Genomic DNA, 22953 nt, shown 5'->3' with positions numbered 1-22953 from the left:
AGGTTGCAACAATATATATGGTCATTCACTTTCGCCGTGTACAATTGTGACAATTGTGTTAGAAAGGTTCCAAGTTGCCAAGTTGAGTGCATTGAATGTTTGCCAGAATTGACACTAGTCAGAGTGCAATGATATGCTTTATCAAAGTGAAATTTGGCCTTCTGTCTAATATTGTCATTTACTCCTGTTACTACTACTGGCTTCAGTAGTTTTTTCAGCTAGAGGACGAATGATTTGGGTGTGGTGTGACGTTAGCTGCTGGACTAGACTACTTTGCTTCAGGACGAGTGTTTCTCCACTCTAAGATCGCCTTGTACGTATCTGTGCTGGATCTATTCAATTTTTTTGATGATCCTTTTGCAATTTTCACCACTGCCTCAGCCTTTCCATTTGACTGGGGGTAGCGTGGAAATGATGCGTAGTGCTGAATTTCCCAATCGTTCGTGAACTGAGGGCCATTGTCTCTCATCATAGTGTCAGGAATGTCATGATGATTGAAGTGTGCTTTAAGATATTCTACGATCTCACTGGCAGTTATTACAGCGAATAAAGGTAGATAAATCCCCCGGGCCTGACATGATATGCCCTCGGACCTTGAGGGAGACTAGTGTAGAAATTGCAGGGGCCCTGGCAGAAATATTTAAAATGTCCTTATCCACGGGTGAGGTGCCGGAGGATTGGAGGGTAGCTCATGTTGTTCCGTTGTTTAAAAAAGGCTCCAAAAGTAAACCAGGTAATTACAGGCCAGTGAGCCTGAGGTCAGTAGTAGGTAAATTATTGGAAGGTGTTCTGAGAGATCGGATATATCATTATTTGGACAGCCAAGGGCTGATTAGGGATAGTCAGCATGGCTTTGTGAGTGGTAGGTCGTGTTTAACGAACCTTGTAGAGTTTTTCGAGGAGGTTACCAAGAAAGTAGATGAAGGAAAGGCTGTGGATGTTTTCTACATGGACTTTAGTAAGGCCTTTGACAAGGTCCCACATGGGAGGTTAGTTCAGAAGGTTCAGACACTTGGTATCCATGGAGAGGTTGTAAACTGGATTCGAAATTGGCTGTGTGGGAGAAGACAGAGAGTGGTAGTGGATGATTGCTTCTCAGACTGGAGGTCTGTGACTAGTGGTGTGCCTCAGGGATCTGTACTGGGACCATTGTTGTTTGTTGTCTATATCAATGATTTGGATGATAATGTGGTGAATTGGATCAGCAAGTTTGCTGATGACACTAAGATTGGAGGCATTGTGGACACCGAGGAAGGCTTTCAAAGCTTGCAGAGAGATCTGGACCAACTGGAAAAATGGGCCAGAAAATGGCAGATGGAATTTAATGCGGAAAAGTGTGAGGTGTTACATTTTGGAAGGTCAAACCAAGGTAGGACATACACAGTAAATGGTAGGGCACTGAGGAGTGCGGAGGAACAAAGGGATCTGGGAGTTCAGATACATAATTCCCTGAAAGTGGCGTCACAGGTAGACAAGGTTGTAAAGAAAGCTTTTGGCATACTGGCCTTCATAAATCAAAGTATTGAGTATAGGAGTTGCGATGTTATGGTGAGGTTGTATAAGACATTGGTGAGGCCAACTTTGGAGTATTGTGTGCAGTTCTGGTCGCCTAACTACAGGAAGGATATCAGTAAGATTGAGAGAGTGCAGAGAAGATTTACTAGGATGTTGCCGGGTCTTAAGGAGTTGAGTTACAGGGAAAGATTAAACAGGTTAGGACTTTATTCCTTGGAGCGTAGAAGAATGAGGGGAGATTTGATAGAAGTTTACAAAATTGTGATGGGTATAGACAGAGTAAATGCGAGTAGGCTCTTTCCACTTAGATTAGGATAAATAAACACGAGAGGACATGGCTTTAGGGTGAAAGGGGAAAGGTTTAGGGGGAACATTAGGGGGAACTTCTTCACTCAGAGAGTGGTGAGAGTGTGGAACGAGCTACCATCTGACGTGGTAAATGCGGGCTCACTCTTAAGTTTTAAGAATAAATTAGATAGATACATGGATGGGAGAGGTCTGGAGGGTTATGGACTAGGTGCAGGTCAATGGGACTAGCGGAATAATATTTCGGCACAGACTAGAAGGGCCGAATGGCCTGTTTTCTGTGCTGTAGTGTTCTATGGTTATTGATCATTGGCCCATCTAACTCCCGGTAGTCTGAATAGTAGTCAGTGATGCAATAGTCGGTTCCAAAGAGAATGAAGAGGTCTACTCCAAGCTTGATCCATGGTCTGTCTGGGATGTCATGAGCGGCTCTTTAGCCTGCTTAGCTTGACAGTCAGTATAAGCACTGCACTGGCTGATGTGATCCTTAATCTCATTGCTCCTGTTTGGCTAGTAGAGCCTTTCTCAGACCAGAATCAATTCCTTGGCGGCTTGCATGGATGCACTTCAGCATCTCTTTGTCTGTGTTGACATCCTTCTGGAGCAGTGGAAATGCAAATGTCATGTGTAACTACCTGTACTTCCCAAATGGCATCCAGGACATAGAAAATGCTGCTTTCTCCCGACTTCACTTGCCAGTATCCACACTTTGCATCTAGGGTGGTAATGGCCTTTGCCTTGGCAAGTTGCGGAAAAATTTCTTCAGTAATTGGCATTGAGTAGTGAGATCCCTTCAAAGCTTTATTGGGGTCATTAGGATCTGTGCACACACTCAGCTTCCAGGTATTTTTTTTTCACTATCATGCTGCTAATCCAGTCTGCAGGAGTTGTCACTTTCTTGATTACTCCTGTCTTTTCAAGCTCCTCTACCTTGTCCTTTAGGCTGGACTTGAGCACAGCTGGCACTGTCCTCCAGAAGATTCTGAGTTGGTCCCTCACTCATCTATTTGAAGATGATGTTAACCAGGAAGATACCCAAGACCTGTGAAAACAATTTTGCAATTTGTCAGGGCATTGAGCTTGGTGCCATGCAAAACACTGCAAATTTCTTCAGGTACATGGAGTCCAAGTTTTTGACTTTTTTCAGCTGAGATGAGGGGATTTTGCTTAGTATCTACCATTTTGGAACTGCAGATGTTCTTTCTTCCCATTGCATTGGGCTCTCAGTTTAGTTTGCCCTCTTGGGGTGAACATGCTTCCATCATGTAGCCTCAACCTTACCTTCAATGGCTTCATTTTTGGGTCACTATCTTGAACAACTTCACACAGGTCTGCAAAGCTCATGATGTTGGACATGGCACCATTGTCAGTCTTCACATTAACTTGATGCTCTTCTTCTGCAGTCATCATTCCAATAGTCACAAACCATTGAGACGTGATGGTGCCAATCTGTTCTGGGGTATAGTAATTTGTCAGAATCATCATCGAACATCTCATCAGCAACCAGCTTTACAAGCTTACTTTACTTATTTCCAGCAAAACACTTGGTGTGCAAAGTGATTCAACCTCTTGCAGTTAGAGCATTGCTTTCCCCATGCTGAACATGCTTCCTTTTCTTTTATGTGGTATCCTCTATAGTATTTACATCCAGTACTTTGGCCTTGATCTTTCTGCTGGCCCTGCTGTAAATAGTTCTTCCTTTTCTCCATTGTCTTGTGCTTGTAAGGCCTGGAATGCCTCTCCCCATAGTGCAAAGCCACATCAGTTCTCCCATCAATATTCTTCAGCTGACGATTAATCACTTCAGAGTTTCTGAACAGTGTCTGCACATATCAATAGCTTTCTTGAGAGTAAGTTTTTCTTCTCTCAACAGATATGCTCTTATGGTGGGATCTCTTGCTCCTAAGATAATCCTCGGATCAGATCATCCTTCAGCTGCTCAATTCCACAAGATTCAGCTAGACGCCTCAATGCAGTCACATACTAATAAATATTTTGCCCCTCTTCCTGAGCTCTGGTGTTGAACATGTAGCGTTCATAAATAACAATCATAGAGGGTTCAAAATGGGCTTTCAAGGCCTCCAGAATTTCACAAAACTAGCTTTTTCTGCTCCTCAGTGAGGTCCAAGGTGCAATACAGCTTGTAGCGCTCTTTCCCTATCACTGATAACAGAGTTGTTACTCATTTGTTCAGGTTTCTTGTCTAACACTGTGGTAATTTCATAATTCCGCCATTGAGACTGGAAGAATTTGCAATTCTTTCTCAAATCTGACTTCATCTCCATAGGAGCCAGTACTGGAATTTTCAAAGCCATAGTGACTCATCCAGCAGTCAATGTCCTGTACAAAATTGCAGACTAAAGTTTCAATTATTCTCTGCTTTTTCTTAACAGCTGGCTGAATTCCAGCGATCAAAATCCACTCAATTTCAGTTGCACTTCTGACACCATGTTCCATGTGGTGATAAAATGGCTTCTGCCTCAATCCTTTATTCTCAAAGGTATGACATCAGAGGTCACATGACAATTGCAAGTCACAGTACACAACAGGCAACTGTGAACAAAGGCATTTCTCCAAACAACTATCAACCACAACCAATTTTTGCACAATCTGCAAACTGCTTAATCATGCCACCTTCATTTAGGTCTAAATCATTGATATTAACTATGAAAAGCAAGGGACCTAGTACTGAACCCTGCAGAACCCCACTGGAAACATCCTTCCAGTTACATAAATACTCATCGACAATTATCCTTTGCTTCCTGTCACTGAGCCAATTTTCAATCCAACTTGCCACTTTCTCTTGGATCGTATGGGCTCTTATTTTTCTGACCAGTCTGCCATGTGGGACTTCGTCAAAGGTCTTGCTAAATTCCGTGTAACCAACTTCAAATGCAGTACCCTCATCACCCTCCTTGATACCTCCTCAAAGATTTCAAGTTAGTTGGCCGTGACTTTCCTTAGCAGATCCTCACTGACTGTCCTTGATTAATCTGCTCCTTTCTAAATGAAAATTTAATACTGTCACTCAAAGTTTTCCAATAATTTACCCATTAAGATTAGGGTGATCGGCCTACATGCCTCCCTTTTTATACAATGGTACAATGTTAGCAGGCCTTCAACGCCACTCCTGTAGCCAGAGAACATTGGAAAATGATGATCAGATCCTCTGCTATTTCCTCTCTCGCTTTTCTTAACAACTTGGGAATCATTTCATCCGGGCCCTGCAATTTACCACTCACAAAGATGTTAATCTTCTCAATACTTTCTCTTTCTACTGAGGTATTTTCAATAGTTCATCCTCACTGCCTGTTTAATCAACCAGACAGCCCTTATGTCTTAAATAGAGTGACCAAATCTGGGCAGGTCATCATCAAAATTAAGGCCATGTTCATTATGTTCAATAAAAAAAGGTAAACAAATGCCAGTGATACCACTTTATATTTATTTCTAAAATTTTCACAAAAATTGGCAAACTGATTTTTTTAAAAAGTATCCCTAAATACTTTTTGGCCGTTTAATCCTCATAAAAATAAGATGTTGCTAACATTTCATATGGGGCATTATTTCAACTGCAAGGATGTTGGTGTTTGATTTCTCTTGGCACAAATATACCCTTTTGGTTCAGCTTGTGACAACAAAGCATTTTTCTACTCCCGGGTCAGATATAGAATCCAACATTGCACTGACCATGCACATGCAACATGCACACCCTTGACCTCTCTCTTCAGCAGCCCCAAATCACACTATCTCAAAGTGTCCTGGTTTGCAGTTTCATTTCATCCTTCGCTTCATCTCATGCCTTAAATAAATAAATAATAGGTGTGAAGGATCGCAAACTCCAACAACTCATGGGTACCAATACCTCTCCAGATCTATCTTCCCCTTCATTTCCCTCTGACCCCATTCCTTCTTCTAATTTTACCACCTCCTGTGTATTCACAATACCCTCTGACCTAACCCCCTCTGTTTGAACACCCCCTGCCTTAGCAAAGGCCTTAGCTTCATCCCCTTATGCCCCTATCTCAATTAATTTCAAGCTCGGTATAATGCTGAGCTCTCCTTCTGTTGCCTTATTTTGCCCCTCCTTCCACACACTTCTTTGGCCAGGAGTCCTCCACCCGCACAGTGGACCCTTTTACCTATCTCCAGTATCCTCCATCCACCTGGATCCCTCCTTCTGGCCTCTTAGCCTTGCTTGACCTTTTGAGAACTACCAGCTTGGCATCAGCTACCTCGATTTCTCTGCTTCTGCTGCTCACTCTAACCCCTCTCCCTCTAGCCTTTTTCTACACTTTTTCTCGGGTCCAACCCTAACATCATCATCAAGCCAGCAACAAGGGTGGTACAGTTGTTGTCTGGTGTACTGACCTCTACCTAGCAGAGGCTAAATGCAAGCTTCCGACACTCCCTCCCCTTGGACCATGACACCACCACCAAACATCAAGAATTTGTCTTCAGAACTATCACTAACCTTGTCTCCTCTGTAGATCTTCTCCCCACAGCCTCTAACCTTATAGTCCTCCAACCCCAAATAATCCACTTCTACCTCCTTCCCAAGATCCACAAACAGGAATGCCCTCGTAGACCATCATTTCAGCTCCTGCCCCACTGAACTGATTGCTTCCTACCTTGACTCTATTTCTTCTCCCCTCATCCAGTCTCTTCCCGCCTATAACCATGACTCTCCCAATCCCCTCTGTCACTTTAACAGTTTCCAATTTCCTGGACCTAACCATCTCCTTTTCACCATGGACATCTAATTCCTCGACACCTCCATTCAGTTCAGTCTTGGGGCTGTGCACTTTTTCCTTGAATGAAGGCCCAACCAGTTCCCATCCACCATCATCTTACTGTGCTTGGCTGAACTCATTATCACATTTATCAACTTCTCCTTTAGCTCAGCTCACTTCCTCCAAATAAAAGGTATGGGTATTGACATGGGGCCTAGCTATGCCTACCTTTTTGCCAGATAAGTAGAACATCCTTGTTCCAGTTCTTCTCAAAGCCCCCTTCCCTCATCTCTTTTTCCGGTATGCTGATGACTCTATCCATGCCATCCCCTGAACTGGAAAATGCCATCCAGTTTCCACCCTTATCTCAGCTTCACATGATCTGTCTCTGACTCTTCCCTACCCTTCCTCAACTTCTCTCTTTCCATTCCTAGGGATAGGCTATCCACAAAATTTGACTATAAGGCTACTGACTCCTTGGACTACACTTCCTCATAGCCTGCTTCCTGTACGGATCCCATTCCATTCTCCCAGTTTCTCCATCTCCATCACATCTATTCTGATGATACAACCTTTCATACAAGCCCCTCTGATATTTTCCTTTACCTCACCCGACGATAGCCACCTGCATGTTTGACAGTGCCCTGGACTGCCCATTCCACTTTATGCACTTCTGCTCTCACCCCTTCCCCTCCCTGGGAGAAACCATCATGGGGGTTCCCCTTGTCCTCATCTTCTACCCCACCAGCCACCATGTTCAGTGGATCATTCTCCACCACCCCTAGCGAGATGCTACCACCAAACGTATCTTCCCCTCCCCTTTCAACATTTCAAAAGACTAATCCCTCCATGATGTCCTCGTCCATTCCTCAATCATCCCAATGCCCCTTCCCTTTCTTATGTCACCTTTCCATGCAAGCACAGGAGATGCAACTCCTCTCTCCCCACCATCCAAGATTCCAACACTCCTCCAGGTGAAACAGCTATTTACATGTGCTTCTTTCAATTTATTATGCTGTATTTACTGCTTACAGGCAGTCTGCTCTATATTGGAGAGACCAAATGCAGATTGGCTGACTGCTTTATAGAACACCTCCATTCAGTCTGCAAGCATGACCACAAGCTACCAGTTGTCTGTCATTTTAATCCTCCTATGTTCCTCTCACATTGACTTCTCTGTCCTACTGCAATGTTCCAGTGAAGCTTAATGTAAGCTTGAGACTCAGCACCTTAGATTAGACACTTTATAGCCTTCCGGACTCAACATTGAGTTCAACAATTTCAGATTGTAATCTCTTGCCCCTATTTTGTTTCCTTTTCTTTGCATGTTTCAGTGTTACCCTTGTTTTTCTCTTGTTTTGCTTTCAGGCAGCAGTTATTCATCATCTTGCTCTAGGCACATCTTTTGTTTTTGTTTTTTTTCTTGCCCCATTATCACTCCCTTTGGCCCAGCATGACTAACTCTTTTGTCATTTAATCTCTCCTGTCTTCCGTTCTATCGATGACCTTCCCTTTTGTTCTTTTTATAGAGTAATTACGGCACAGGAGGCCATTTGGCCAGTCAAGTCTATGCCAGCTCCCTATTGAGCAATCCAATCAGTTCCTTTCCCCCCTTCCATCCCCATGGCCCTGTAAGTTTATTTAAGTGCCCATCCAAATCATTCATCGTTTTCACCCGCCTCATAGGCAGTGAGTTCCAAGTTATTACCGTGTGCTGTGTTTAAAAAAAAAAATTCTTTCTCATCCTCCTGATATTTCTTGCCTAATACCTAATAAACCATTTTTCTTTGTCGACCTTATCTAAACCTGTCACAATAATGTACACCTCTATCAAAGCTCCTCCTCTTCTCCTTGAAGTAAAGGAGACTAACTTCAGCTTCTTCAGCCTAACCTTGTAGCTAAAATCTCTCATCCCTGGAACCATTCTGGTATATCTCCTCTCCACCCTCTCAAGGACCCTCACACCTTCCCAAAGTCTTGCGACCACAACTTAATGCAATACTATGCAACATCTCTACTCATGATATCCAACTTCCCATATGCTTTGCTGAAATGCATCACTTCATACTTCTCTATTTATTAAATTCTATCTGCCACTTGTCTGCCCATTCAGCTAACCTATCTATATCCCGCATCCTCCAGTCTGAAAAACTGAAAAGCCATTTACCATAACTTATTGTTTTCTATACTCAAACCAATTTTTTTATCCAAGCTGGCACTGACCCTCCTATTCCACGAATCTTAATATGGTTGGCCAGCCTTTTATGTGGTACATTGTCAAATGCTTTCTTAAAATCCATGGAGACAACTTCCATTGCATTCCCTTCATCAACTTTCTCTATTACTTCGTCAAAAATTCAATTAGATTAGTCAAGTACGATCTGCCTTTTCCACCTCTGTGCTGGCTATCCTTAATTAACTCAAACTTCTCCAAGTGCTTGTTGACTTTTTGCCTCTGACTATTGTTTCTAAAACCTTACCCATCACTGATGTTGAAGTGACCAACCCTGTAGTTACCAGGAATGACCTTACACCCTTTCTTGAATGAAGATATCACGTTTGTCACTCTCAAGTCCTCTGACACTTCCTCCAACACCACCTCCCCCATTTCTAAGGAAGATTGGAAGATTAAGGCAAGCCCTTCCACTATCTCTACCCCCACCTCCTTTAGCAGCCTAGGACGCAAGCTATCGAAATCAGGCTACACATCCACTCTCTATACCTAGCATATCCAGCTTTTCCAGCATATCCTTCCAATCAATTTTCACCCCATCCATTACCTCCTACCATCTCATCTTTCACCAATATTTTGTCAGCATCCCCTTCCTTAGTTAACACCAACACAAAGTTCTCATGGTATTGTAACCTTGCCGTGTGTCTCTAAGCATATAATCATCCCTTTGTCTCTAATAGGCCTGCCCAATCTCTTACTTTCTGTTTACTACTTTCATGCTGAGAAAAGATTTTTGAGTTCTCTTTTATGTTAACTGCCGTTCTCTCTTCATATTTTCTCTCTGTCAGTCTTATTTCCTCTTCACTTCCTGTGTCAACTTGGCCTGGTTCTTGCTTGAAGAATACATTGACATGCATCATCTTTTTATTGTTTCATCCCCCTTGTCATCCAAGGGGCCCTACCTCTGGTTGCCTAGACGATCACCTATTGTTCCATTACATTTTTTTCTGTCAAACTTCATTTCTGTTTTACCCAGACTAGATCTCTTCTCATTACATTGAAGTTAGCCCTCTTCCAATTTCAGAGTTTTACTATAGAATGTCCCTTGCTCTTCTCTATCACTAATCTAAACCTTATGATACGATGATCGCTCTTACCCAAGTGTTCTTCCAAAGGCGCTTGGTCCAATTAGCCCACTTCATTCCCCAGCACCAGATCCAGCAATTCCTCCTCCCTGTTTCACCATCCCCCATTTCACCTGCTTAAAACTTATTACATTTCTAACTTTTCCCAGTTCTGATGAGGATTGCCAGCCTGAAATATCAACACTCTTCCTCTGCTGAGGCTTTCCAGCATTTTCTGTTTTCAGTTCAGATTTCTAGCATCCTCAGTACTTTGATGTTGCGTTGAACATCGTCAATTCAGGCTGCTTACTGGTAATTAACCAGTTTCCATGCTTTGTGAGCACAGACTTTGGCACTTCCTCACCTTGAAGTTGTTTGTTGATCCCGATCAATTCCAGCAGGAAGCCTAAACATGAAATGGCTCAAAATTGACTCAATAATATTTGTGTACTTTCTCAGAACAAAGAATAGGGTGTCAGCGAAGAAGCTAAAACATTGAATTTCCTGAACGATTCCTTCAGTCAAAGTACTGACCAAAACAGATTGTCCAGTCATGTTTAAGGCTTGTGTACTGATAGAGACAATTATAAATCAATTTTTATTTTGAAAGCTGATAAACATGAATATTCATTCAGTAGTTGATTTCAATACCACGCACCAACAGGAAAAATCTCTGACTCAATTTAAGAATTGCTACACCATTAGAAGGGCATTTACCTGGAATGAACAATCCCAAATTTTTCTGACAAGTTTAGTGCTTACATGTGAGATAAGTGTAATAACTCTATGCTGTCCATGTGTTTCAGTGGACATCTCCGACAGTGGGACATTTTGGATAGTAACTTCCTGATTTACTCTTTTTTTTTTATTCTTTCATGGGACGCGGGCGTCACTGGCTAGACGAGCATTTTTATTACCCATCCCCAATTGCCATTGAAAAGGTGGTGGTGAGCTGCTGCAGTCCATTTAGTGTAGGTATACCCACAGTGCTATTTGGGAGGGAGTTCCAGGATTTTGACCCAGCGACAGTGATGAAACGGTGATATGTTTCCAAGTCAGGATGTTGAGAGGACTGGAGGGGAACTTGAAGGTGTTGGTGTTCCCATGCATCTGCTGCCTTTGTCTTTCTAGCTGGTAAGAGGTCACGGGTTTGGAAGGTGCAGTCGAAGGAGCCCTGGTGAGTTGCTGCAGTGCATCTTGTAGATGGTACATACGTTTAACTGCACAAATGCAATCACTGGAAGTTGTTGACCAGTTTACATATTAATAAAGGTGAGCACTTTGGGCCGCTCTTTTCTCACATAGAATCTGGCCTAATGTTGCCTCAATTTTATCAACATTATCAATAAGTTTGCAGCTTGACATCTATTTAAAAAAAGCAACTAAAACATACTGCACTCCTTTTCTTTAACTGGGTTGGATAGAATTATGATGCAGTAAATTTTAAATCATCTACAGAGAAGAAGGGGTTGCAGTGTAGGTTTGTTGTTACGGCTCTATTAGAATATTCTAATACCTTCAACTCAGTTTCACATCTGAAGTGCTATCAGATGTTTTGAGCAGGGACAGAGCCCAAGTAAACGTGCTGCTGAATTGACACAATGCTCAAATTGGTTGATTTATACAACAATAGGTCTTATAATCTTTTAGTGCAAGAGAATCCTGAGATCTTCTGCAAGAGTGACATAGTCTTTTAAAGAGCTCTCGGTTTCCAGATGTATCTCGGTATACCCACTTGGAATTTTTTCCTATACTATGATCTAATTGAAGGAGTCAACAGCATCTTGTATAGGACCTTTAATGTCATAAAACGTCAAGACTGGACTGTTAGACACAATTTAACATCAAGCCATGTAGAGATGTTCAACCAAAGGTTTGGTCAAAGAGGTTAATTTCCTCTTCCCCAATTAACAGGTGGAATGTGGCTTCTTGGTAAAGAATACACAAGCTGTTTTGAATTATTGGATGTTTGTTTTTAAAGTTAGTAATTTATTGGTATGTGCTTCAAGTTGATCATATCAGATTTGGCAAAATACTTGTCATAGTATCTGTTGATTGAGTCACTCACATGCTGGTTAATATTTCCAATGAATAATGGGTTTTTTTTGCACATCTGCCTTGCGCATAATGCATTGTGAATTGTATGATGAATGATGTGCATTTGTAAATATTGTAGGGTGTATAAGTTTCATCATAGGTCCTTGTTTTATCCAAATGTTTTTATTCCAGTGATCTCAGCTTTCCCTTCCTTTACTATACCCTTAACCCAGAAGATGAGCTATTCTATTGTTTATGCTTTTCTATATGTAATACCCTTTTATAGAGTGAAATGGACCATCCTGTTGATGGTTTCTCATCTTCAGCCTTTTAATTTTCTGTTATGTCTCTTCCATCCCCAACCAACAAGATGTCTTATCACACAGCCCAGCTCAGAACCAGGAGGTTCGCCTGAATGATCATCAGAATTTGAATAATAGTTAAAGCTGAGATTTGAAGAGTCCAGTTCTTAAAAGATTCTAGCTTTTTGTCCACTTTATTAAGTTAAATTTCAATACAAATTCAAATGATATTTTGCAAATGTACCAATAATTAGGTCCAGAGTAAATGTACATAGTAAAATAGTGATACCTTAATTTTTTCATTACATTTGTAAATAAAGCAATTTATATGTCATTGCATACTATATTCCTTGCAAATAAATGTTTCTTTCTTCTTTTGCCCTGCAGCTCATGGACGCCAATTCTGGCATCACCTGTATGGAATCGATTTGCTGTTACTCAAGTGGAGAAACAGCATGTTCACCTCTTAGAAGAATACTAGATCAAATAATGGGAAGATGCAACCCCATGCGAGTCAACAGGTGTGGAATTTCTCTAAATAGACTGTGCTGCAAGCATTTCCCTTACAAACTCGAACATGAGGACCCTGCTGCTGTTGATGTGTAGAACAGCTGTAGGTGTGTCCTAATAAAACGTAAGAGTGTTCCTGTTTCAAAAACATTTTAAAATGTCGGACAAACAGTAAGTTTGCATTGGGATTTAGAAGGGGGAGGTTGGTCCCGGCAGTAAGGTAAAGAAAACTAAAATTTTGTTTTATCAATGTATTTTGTATTGTCTGTTCTTTGTGTTGGATGTAAGTGAGAATTTCCTGTCATTCTTTACTTTGTCTAAATGATCAGAGAAGTCGTATTTCTTTTGTCAAATTGGGACTTTTCAAACTCTGTTCTTTGCAGTGTCGTGGACCTTCAGATTTATGTTGAGCTTGCTTTCCTCTGCTACTGAATAGTTATTAACAACTGATAGCTTTGTGGGTATTTCCCCACTATATCTTTTCTAATTCTTGAAGCATTCTCAAGCTCTCTATTTGTGTGGTAAATTTCTGCAAAGAATTTATCTGTGGTGTCTGTGCATTCGTTCACTCTTTCACTTTTCCTGAGTTGCTGGTTACAAATCATCCAAACGCTTTTGAAAGGCTCCTCAATTACACTGCTTATGGTTATCCAGCAAAGTGATATGATGGCAGTTCACAATCCAAGTACCATGTTTTCCTTTTCTAAAATGACTAGCACTGAATGAACTTTTGGGAGAAAATTCAGGACAAACAAATTACTGAGCTAAATCTACATGAGAATAAATTTATTTGCCCTGCCCTTACATTAAAAAGAATATCGCACTATGCTTCGTCAACTTTTCAAAAGCAGTCCGATATTCTTACTAGTTAACTTGGGCTAAAGAAGTAGTTTAGGTAATGAAGTGTCTGCTGGTACTGTAATTGTGCATCACCATTTTCATTATCACAGTGATTGAGAATCAAATCTGTTAAATGATTTAATCAATTATTAATTAAACATTCACCCATTTCCATTCAAGTTCTCATCCTCATAAAATTGTAATAGGTTAGATATTTAAGTTATTCTTATGCTAAAATGATAATTCTACTATATGCGCATGGGTTTTCAAAATAATCAGACTTTGATTTACCTCAATGTTTTTACACTTGTATATTTACTTTAGAATTTTGACAGGAATTACTTTTTAAAGCAGTCAAGTAGTCAAAATTTTTTAAAATTTTAAAACATTTTCTGATATCAATTTTCTATTTTGTAAATTAGCTGTGGTTTGTCCCATTAGAATGTTTGGAGACTGAAAATACACAGCAAAAGGAAAATTCTGGCTTTTTAAATATTTTTTATTTTATGGCAGTACTTTGATTACATTCTCAATGCAGGGACCAGTGAATATTCCACATTATTTTAACAATGTAAATTGTTTTTAATTTTTCTCAATCTAACTGAACTTTCGTAGTCTGTTTTGGGATTAGAGGTATTGGGATAAATGCAGATGGAATTGACTAAATAAAGAAGCAAAGGGCTTGCATTTTTGTACAAACTTTTTACATCCTCAAGATATGCCGAAGCATTTCAAGCCAGTGAAGCACTTTAGGAAACATGGAAGCCAATTTGCCTTCAGCAAAGTTGCAAAAATAGCATTGAGGTGATTGAGGAGTAAATTCCCTAGCTCTTCAAAAATGTCAAGGGATTTTTGCACTCATCTAAGATGCCAGGCAGGGCCCTCTAGTTTTACACCTCATCCAAAAGAAGGCATTTTGGACAGTGCAATGCAACAGTCCCTCAATACTGCACTGATGTGTCAGTCTAGATTGTGGGTTTAAGAGACTTATGTGCTACCACTAAGCCAAGACTCTCTAGGATGTTTTGGACCCTCAGTTGTAGGGGGCAACAGGGGGTAATGCTTCAGGCTGGAACTTAGTAGAGCAGAAAATAAATATTATGGAGTTTTGTTTCATTGTTTGAGGGTTGAAACTTTTACGCAGAATGTTATCTCTTCAGATTGAAACAGTCAGGGAGCACTTAGGGTAACAGATTGTGTGTGCTCTTTGGAATATGTGGGCTTGTAGGATCAGATGATCTTTTCTCAATCATGCTTTGTTAATATTTCTTTAGTAAGTATGGTTTCTCTGAACTTCCATGTTCTTCCCAAGCGTTCTATATGCTTCTTTTCTGTATTGAAATGAAGAGTCATCACAAAGGTCCTGTAATGCAATTTATTCTTTCTCTGCACCTCAACTTTGGAAAGCTTTACCTCCTTACCTCTTTTGGCTTTCACTGACACCTGCAGGTTTTAATCTAACTTTAGCATCACCTAACTTGATTTATCTCATCTTCTTTCCTCTTTTCAATCTTGATGGTGTCCTAACCTATGGGTCTTCGTCGAGCTTTCTCCATTTTAAAAAAGGTCAGCCTATGTGATATGAATTAAGTTACCTAGTTAACAACCTAAATAGAAAATTGAGTTGTGCGGTTAAATTTAAGTTCTTGCATTATCACTTAATACTTTAAAGTTTGAAAGCGTTCATGCAGGAATTGAAAGGCTTTTGAGGCAGTTTCAACCTCACTCAAAGTATATGTCTGCTGTGTTCATGTATTTTAGACCAGAGTGGTGGTTTGTAAAGACTTATTTTGTAAAATAATATATTTTTCTTTTCAAAAATTTTAGAACAAAATGGTCTACCAGCTAAAGGGGCATAAATTAAATAGTTTTGAACAGCACTGTTATTTGATTAACCATACCTGTATTAAAATTTTAATAGCTAATAGGAATTCCTTACAAATTTTAACACAACAGTGCAATTTGTCTTTAATAAAGTTAATGCTCAAATTATTGAATTTGTATATATTTTGACTAATTTAAGTACTATTGGTTTATTAGGGATCTTGACATGTAGAAATTAAGATAGTGTTTTTTAAAGTATGGTTAAGCTCTTAGCCCAAGTTTAAATCTGTATAGTTTCCACAATACAGCATACTCTATGTATCAGGTTGTCAAATGTGTTTTATTTGTTTTTAAAGATTTTGGAGTGACCTGGATCCCTACTGCACGAATGACAGAAGCATCTTAACTCTCTCATCAATGGATGGTTCCTCAAATCCTTCAGTGGATTAACAGTTGAGTGAAGACATAATGGATGCTGTGTCTTTATTTTCTGCTGTTATTTTTTTTCCAATTCCCTATTTAATTGTATATTCAATCACAGCCCAAAGAAGTTAATCCATTGTATAAGAAACAGGGGCAGGAAGTGACAGTTAAGATTGTAATTTATTTGTAAATAGTTGTAACTTACCGCATTTTCCTCTTTACAAGATGTCGTGATTCTGGAGCTATATTTTTCTATTTTTTTGTTCTTGGATGGGAGAGGATAAGGGAGTGGGATAGTGGAAACTTCCCTTTGGTGCATCCCCTTTTTGGGGCTAGATCTGCATTATTGCTGAATCCAATTTTTTTGACATTTAAAGTTCAGTCGAAAAGTGACTTTATGGAAGTGGAATTTCTGGCATATGACTCATTCTTGTAAACTTCAAAAAGCTGATGGCATCATTACCATTCTAATTGCTTCCATTGCTGGATTTTGCTGCATGACTAATACAGTGAACCAGTGGTAGAAGCAGTCAATACTGGAGCTGCACTATGAGCTAGTATAAAAATGCAGTCAAGAAATATGCCAAGTTACAATATTACAATATCTATTATTTCCAAAAAAATGTTAATCAACTTCTTAAATTTAGTGCAGCGTGTCTGTTTTGATCAGAAACTTGTTTTGTGCTGTTTCTAAAACTAGTCACTAAAAGCAGTGGGCTGGGTCGTTCAGTTTGAGTTCATTAGCCTGTCATTTTCTGGCAATTAAATTGAATGGACAGAAAATTGCTACTGGTGAATGCAGCAGTGGCAACCCCTCCCCTGTCTAATATTTCTGCAGTTTGCCTTAGCTTCCAGCACCTACTAACTACTTATTGCAGCAGATTCGGAAATGCAAGAAGACTGAGGTGCTTATCAGGACCCCAAAATAAGATTTGGATTTCTTTTTTAAAGTGCTTAAAATTGTTGTTGGGCTAAAGGGTATATCTTGCAAGTTAAGACCGTTGCTGGATATCATACTGGAGTATTCCTTTGAGACTCATCTGTACCTGTGCTTTCACCTAGAAAAATGTCATTATCTATAACTCATACTTCTGCCATCTACAAAATTTGGTTCTACCATTACACCACATTGGTTTCTGTGATTTCTAGGCAAAAAATACATTGCCTGTTGTGTCAACAAGTTAGTGTGGATAAATTACAATTTAATAAGTGCAGCTGCATGTCAAAAACTGGAAGCTGCACTGTTAGGGTAATTTATGTTTCCAATCTATGTCCACATGTTTGGGGAATATTGTTCAGTGTTACTGAACTGGATTAAGTAAACCATTCCCAACACTGACTTATTAACACAACAGTTAACTAGTAATTGAAGAGAAGCAAAATGTGGGTGCTTTTTCAAAGAAGGAGATTAATGAATGTTGTCAAAATGAGATTACTTTTCAATTTAATTTCATTTATCAAATTGAAGGTGTTTCTCAGCAAGGGTTCAAAGTTTATTCTAGTGGAAGCTGGGAAATTCATAATTCCTGAATTTCCCACTAATGTATTTCTAACATGTGCCAGTTTTATTGAAATTGGTTTTGTAAAAGTGTAATTAAACATTAGTGGGATTTTAATATATTCTCCCTAAATAGACAGGCGCTGTTATCTACCCAATTGTCAGTGCAATATTAAAAAATACACACAGCACAATCATTTTGTTTTGTTTTTGAACTAGCCAAGCTGTGCTGCAAATGTTGACCACATGAATGATTTTTTTCCTCTACTTCCATAGTAACAGGTTTTACCAGTAAAATGGTTCAAGGTTTGATATAATACCCAAGTAAAAGGGTATAAGATACAGGTGGTCAAGTACTATGTATATTGCATCCTGCTTGGTACTATTTTCAGTGGGAAGATTTGTCTGTGAACAAGGCAGGCAAGTATTAAGGAGAAAAGAGAATTGCATTACTTGTTATGAATGATTACAGTGTTTTTGTGCAAGGGCACACAACTAAATACACAGCTTGAGTAAATTATTGAAACTCTTAGCCACATTCCTATTTAAGATAACATTAGAAGGTTTAAAAATTAACCATTTGATAGTGGTAATTATACTCCATCAACTAGCTAATTAGGAAGAGCAAAGTTCTATCATTGGACAGAAAATATCTTTTATAATACAGTAAATTAATTTATTCATTTATATATTCAGTTCAAAATCATGGACACCCAATGCAGGAAAAGGGAAAGTTGCAGATTCCACTTTAAAAGTGTTAGATTTGTAACTGTTGCTGGCTTTGCATGGATATCTATTAAAGTTAAATACTGAATTTAATGATTGTCTTGCAAAATTTTGAAATGTTTACAAAATGCTTTTTAATGTGTTTTGAGATTTAGTTCTGATTGAATCTGAACGAAACGTGCCTTGTAAATGTGATTTAATGAGAAGGATAAAAATGGGTTTGTTAAAATGTAACATTTCAAAGCTTGAAAAACTTTGTAAATCTGCTCCAGTTTTTGTGTGATGTGATCCTATTCTGTTCCAAAGTGTTTCTGAAATTCAGAATGGGTGCGGTACAATTTGGCTTGAAAATGACTGACTGACTGTCATGTGGCAAATAATGAAGCAGAGGCTAAAGGCTGTCAGAATCCCCAAAGCTTTGTTTGTGTCCAATGGTACTTTAGTGTGAAAGACACATTGGTACAGATGCTTTTGGTATGTTTACATCAGTAGCAATAAAAAAAACTGAGAATCTTGGACCTCAGACACAGGTTCTCGCTGTTTTGTGTGTTTGCATTATGTTTTTATTAAGATTTGTTTTCTGTTGATTTTTTCATTCCTAAGCCACTCTATGTTGGTAAAACTTTTCCTACAACATTTATGTTTATATTGACCAATAAACCAAGGGGATAAAATAAAGGTATATTAAAATTGTTTGTGTTTTTCATTATTTTAATGTAATCTTAACTATAATAAAGATAATTATATAAGGAAAACTTAAGAGCTGCTAAGAAAACTTTTCCAACATTGTAGCCCCTAGTGAATAGGATCAAATATTTTCGTGATTTAGCACAGCCTTTTGATACAACATAGGAATTATGTCAATAGTATATGGAGGTTTATTTGAAATGCCTTGAATGTAGAGATTAAGTTAAAGGACCAAAAACTAACAGATCTTCTGGGCCAAATGACACACATCCTGTGAGCCAGTTGCTATGGTCGTAAAATAATCATTGAGTACTTGAAGTTCTGCAGAACTGAAACCTACTTGTAGACCTGCCTAAAAGGGGGACAAATTCAACTAGGCAAGTGCACATCCATTGGATTAACATTAATCATGGAAACCATTACAAGAACCATTATAAGAACTGACATGAATTTAGGAGAAAATCATGCTTGGCTAATCTTTGAGAATGTTACATTAAAAAAAAGCACTTCTGTGATGTATTTATTTGATATTCAAATCTTTGACAAGATCCCACGTGAATAACTTTTAATATTCCTCTTTTTCAAACAGTTATTTAATCCTGTTTTTAAAAAATTTGGAGATTCTGCTTCAGGTTTGTGGTAGAGAATTCTGTGCTTTGTGTAAAGGTTTTTTTCTAGCTTTCCAGTTCTTTTTATGGGCCTCACTAGCATTGTGGCAAGTACTGTATGTGGACCACTTGTTGCCATCTAGTGGCTGAAATATTACTCATCCTACTGATCATGGGCATCAAACATGCCACTTTGTAAGTCCACTTTGCATCCCTTACACTGCAAGTCTTCCAACATCAGTACATTAGATACTCAGGACAACGACTCATGAATTACTGATCCAAGAATGTTGAATTAATGAAGAAAACAAATAATATATTACGTTTTGCTGTTTTGTTTTCCCCCCATGAGGCAACACAAACTATTCACCAATCCTCCCAATAGGTTCACATATCTTTATGTACACTTGAACCACTCATAATTAATCACTTTTTTATGCTCAATAGAGTGAGGGCTTCTCGTCTGAGGAATGTTACAAAATCCTTTTTATCTACAGGATCAGAATTGGGCATATTCTGGGCAGGCATATTTAAATGTATAAACAGTTCGATGCAAAATAATGCTCCTTCTGACTTTGGAAGAAGAGCACCCTAAACTGCACCAGTGAAATAGATAAGGTAGACTGGAAAGACGTGTTTCCCTTGGCTAAGGGATCAATTACCAAGGGGTATAGATTTTAGGTGAGTGGTAGAAGGATTAGAGGGAACATGAGGAAAAACATTTGCACCCAGAGGGTGGTGGGCATCTGGAATTCACTGCCTAAATCAGTGGGTGAGGCTGAAAAGCTCAACTAGTTTAAAAGGTATTTGGATATACATCTGAAGCGCTGTAACCTGCAAGGCTACGGACCAGGTGCTGGAAAGTGGGATTAAAAACGAGCAGCTAGTTGTTTATCTCTTTTTTGTCCAGCGCAGGCAGGATGGGCTGAATGGCTTCTTTCTGCACCATAACCTCTCTATGTTTCTATGGTATTCCATTTCTCACGTCGGACTTTCCAGATTTTGCCAGTTATGTGCCAGCTGACCAACTCTTTATATATGATCCTTGCAACCATTACAAAGAGATTCACCCCAGCAGTCTGGGACAGATCCAACCCAACTTCTTAGGTGAATGGCAAATGTCTTACCTCCTACACCGTTCAGTTTGAGTTTCTCAGCACATTTCTGGGTTTCCATTATAATTTTTAAGACTACCAAATCTCACTTGCACATCTCGTATAAGTGTTAACTAATCCTCAAAAGACCAATACGCATTTACAAAATAATCGAAAGTAATGCTGCTTTTCAATACAAGAGATTTCTCTGGTCATCAAAACTATAGGCTGATATCATTTAATAAAAATAATTGAAGGAACTAATTTGGAATGATATCTATTTAGTGAAGTTATATCTGCTTTGAAATTTTTTATTGCTATGTCCTATATCACCTTCCTGATCATTTCATCAAATGGATTAGTCAATATTTGAAATTCAATTCTTGTGTTTTCTGAAACAGTCTGGTTTCAACCAACCTATAGCTCCAAACACGTGTGGTTTCCAAAGGTGACCAACTAAACATTCACCTCTCCCTTTTCACTTGTTCAAAACCCATCACGTTTCTATCTTTCTTCTGTTCTGATGAATGGTCATTGACCTAAAACAGTAACTCTGTTTCACTCCACAGATGGTGCATGACCTGCTGAGTTTTCTGAGATTTCCAGCATCAGCAGTATTTTGCTTTTGGGTCAAAAGACCTTTGCCTTCCTCTGGGCTGCAGAACAATCCCACTTGTCAATTCTTATAGAAAGAATGTGCAAAGAACAGCCACTTATCACCCGCAGCAACATTTACTCCAACTCATATCTGGATGAAACATTTCAACAAAGTTATTTACATCAACTTGTGACAACATTGCAAGATCCGAATTTAAATAGCTCACTTACTACTGTCCATGCTGTAGATACGGCTGCAACAGTCTTGGTGTGCTCCTGATACGTTTAAGCTGTTTGTATAACCATTATATTTTTTATTTTCTTTCACTTTTTAAAATACTTGCATTTAAGTGGGGTCTTTGATGACCTCAGGACGTCTTCCAACATTTTACAGCTACTGAAGCACTTTGAAGTTTAGTTGATGGTGTAACATATGGAAATACATAAAAATAACCACTTAAAATTTTTCTGCAGCATCAACTGTAATAACGCAGTTCTTGTTTCAAGGTTAGATCTAATCCCACCTCTTAGATGGGCCTATTGGTCATTTCTCAATTCCTGCCCCCTACCTGTGTGTCTGATCCATGCTTGATAGGCTGAGAAACAAATGTTTGCAAAATTAAGGAACACACTCGGCTTTGTCTTGCTCTTGCTCTTGATATAATTCTTTGGTCCCAGCACTGGCTACCGCTCCCATCTGGTGCTGCTAATTGGATGGCTGGCAGCTCTCTGAGGCAGAACTTCCTGCCCCTGACGGGTGGAAAGCCCGCCTCAAGCCTATTAACAGCCAATTGGCCGTTAAATGACAGTAAAGGCAGCCATTCTTTCCCTGGGCAGTCTCCCCACCGAATTTTCAGCCAAGGGGTGTGATGTGTTCACTGTGCCTCAGAAAATTCAGCCCATGGTGAACATGAAGTCTAGTTTAAGTCACAAACAAAGTTAGAGTCTGCGAACCACCGATTTAAGCAAATTTGCAAAAAGAATTGTTTTATACGCACATCTAAGCAAATTAGCACAGGGGGTGGATTTGTAGATTGCAGGCTTTAAGAAAACTCAAGTCACATTGCTTTGATTTTTCCGAATGATTTTGATTGAATGCTAGCTGACCCAGCAGTATTCCTATATGTAACTGGCAACCTCAAACCTTTGCTCTGCTCATCTATAACTCACTTCTCTGGACTGGTTAAGTGGTATGTGTCACGTTAGGGACTCTGCTCTATATATTGGACAAATCTAAATAGCTTTAATAGGGTGAATATAACACTAGACAACCTTTGACCTTGTACATCAGTACTTGCTGCCCCCTAACACCTTGGATTTAAAATTTACACCATGTTCAAAATCCCTCAGCTTCACCCCATCTAACCTCCTCCAGCCCTACAACCCTCCAAATACTGTGCTTCTCCAATTCTGACATCTTGTGCATCCCCGATTTCCTTTACCATTGTCAGCCCTCTGGGCCCCTAACCTCTGGCACCTTTTCAACAACGATAATTACGTATTTATATAGCAGCCTGCAAAACCCATCACAGCACTTACCCCACCCTCCACCAGTGCAGAGACACACCACGGTGGGACCTAGATCTAGAGCAGGCTCGGGTTCACAACCTGGTGATCGCCACATGGATACATGTCCACAGCAGGAGGAGGCAGATTCGTGAGAGCTCCCCGGCACTCAGAGGACTGCTGGGGATTAGGTATCTGTGAGTTCCAAGTTGGATGACGAGCCTCTAGATTTGGTCTTCCAACTCATCCTGGAGAGTCAGCAGAAGGTGTGGGAACATCACGAGGAGCTGTTAGAAGCCCTCAACAGAGTGGCACGCAAGTTGGAGGAGTGGGTCTGCCTGCTCTCTAATGAAGTGGTGCCCACATCTGCATGTATGGAGGTCTCCATGGGGAGGATGGCAGACGCCATGGAGGCCCTGGTCCAGCAAAACATGGAGATGCGTGCAGACC

General features: G+C 39.7%; 1 protein-coding gene across 3 annotated transcripts in view; it reads left to right on the top strand.

Annotated features, from left to right (window-relative positions):
- Positions 1-16403, top strand: part of atp11b (ATPase phospholipid transporting 11B) — a 191344-nt gene extending 174941 nt beyond the window's left edge. The window contains exons 29-30 of one of the 3 annotated variants that reach the window (XM_078563954.1): positions 12578-12711; positions 15721-16403. In XM_078563954.1, coding sequence (XP_078420080.1) covers positions 12578-12711; positions 15721-15814 — 228 coding nt within the window. In that variant the 3' untranslated portion in view covers positions 15815-16403. Of the gene's footprint in view, positions 1-2763; positions 2914-12577; positions 12712-15720 lie in introns of those variants that run through there. The other 2 variants (XM_078563956.1, XM_078563957.1) reach the window with 2 other exon arrangements.
- The last annotated feature ends 6550 nt before the right edge of the window (positions 16404-22953 follow it).

The sequence above is a fragment of the Cetorhinus maximus genome, chromosome 19 (assembly GCF_964194155.1).
Source record: "Cetorhinus maximus chromosome 19, sCetMax3.hap1.1, whole genome shotgun sequence".
Taxonomy (NCBI): Eukaryota; Metazoa; Chordata; class Chondrichthyes; order Lamniformes; family Cetorhinidae; genus Cetorhinus; species Cetorhinus maximus.
The sequence above is the reverse complement of the archived record's forward strand: the minus strand, read 5'-3'. Positions and strand labels throughout refer to the sequence as shown.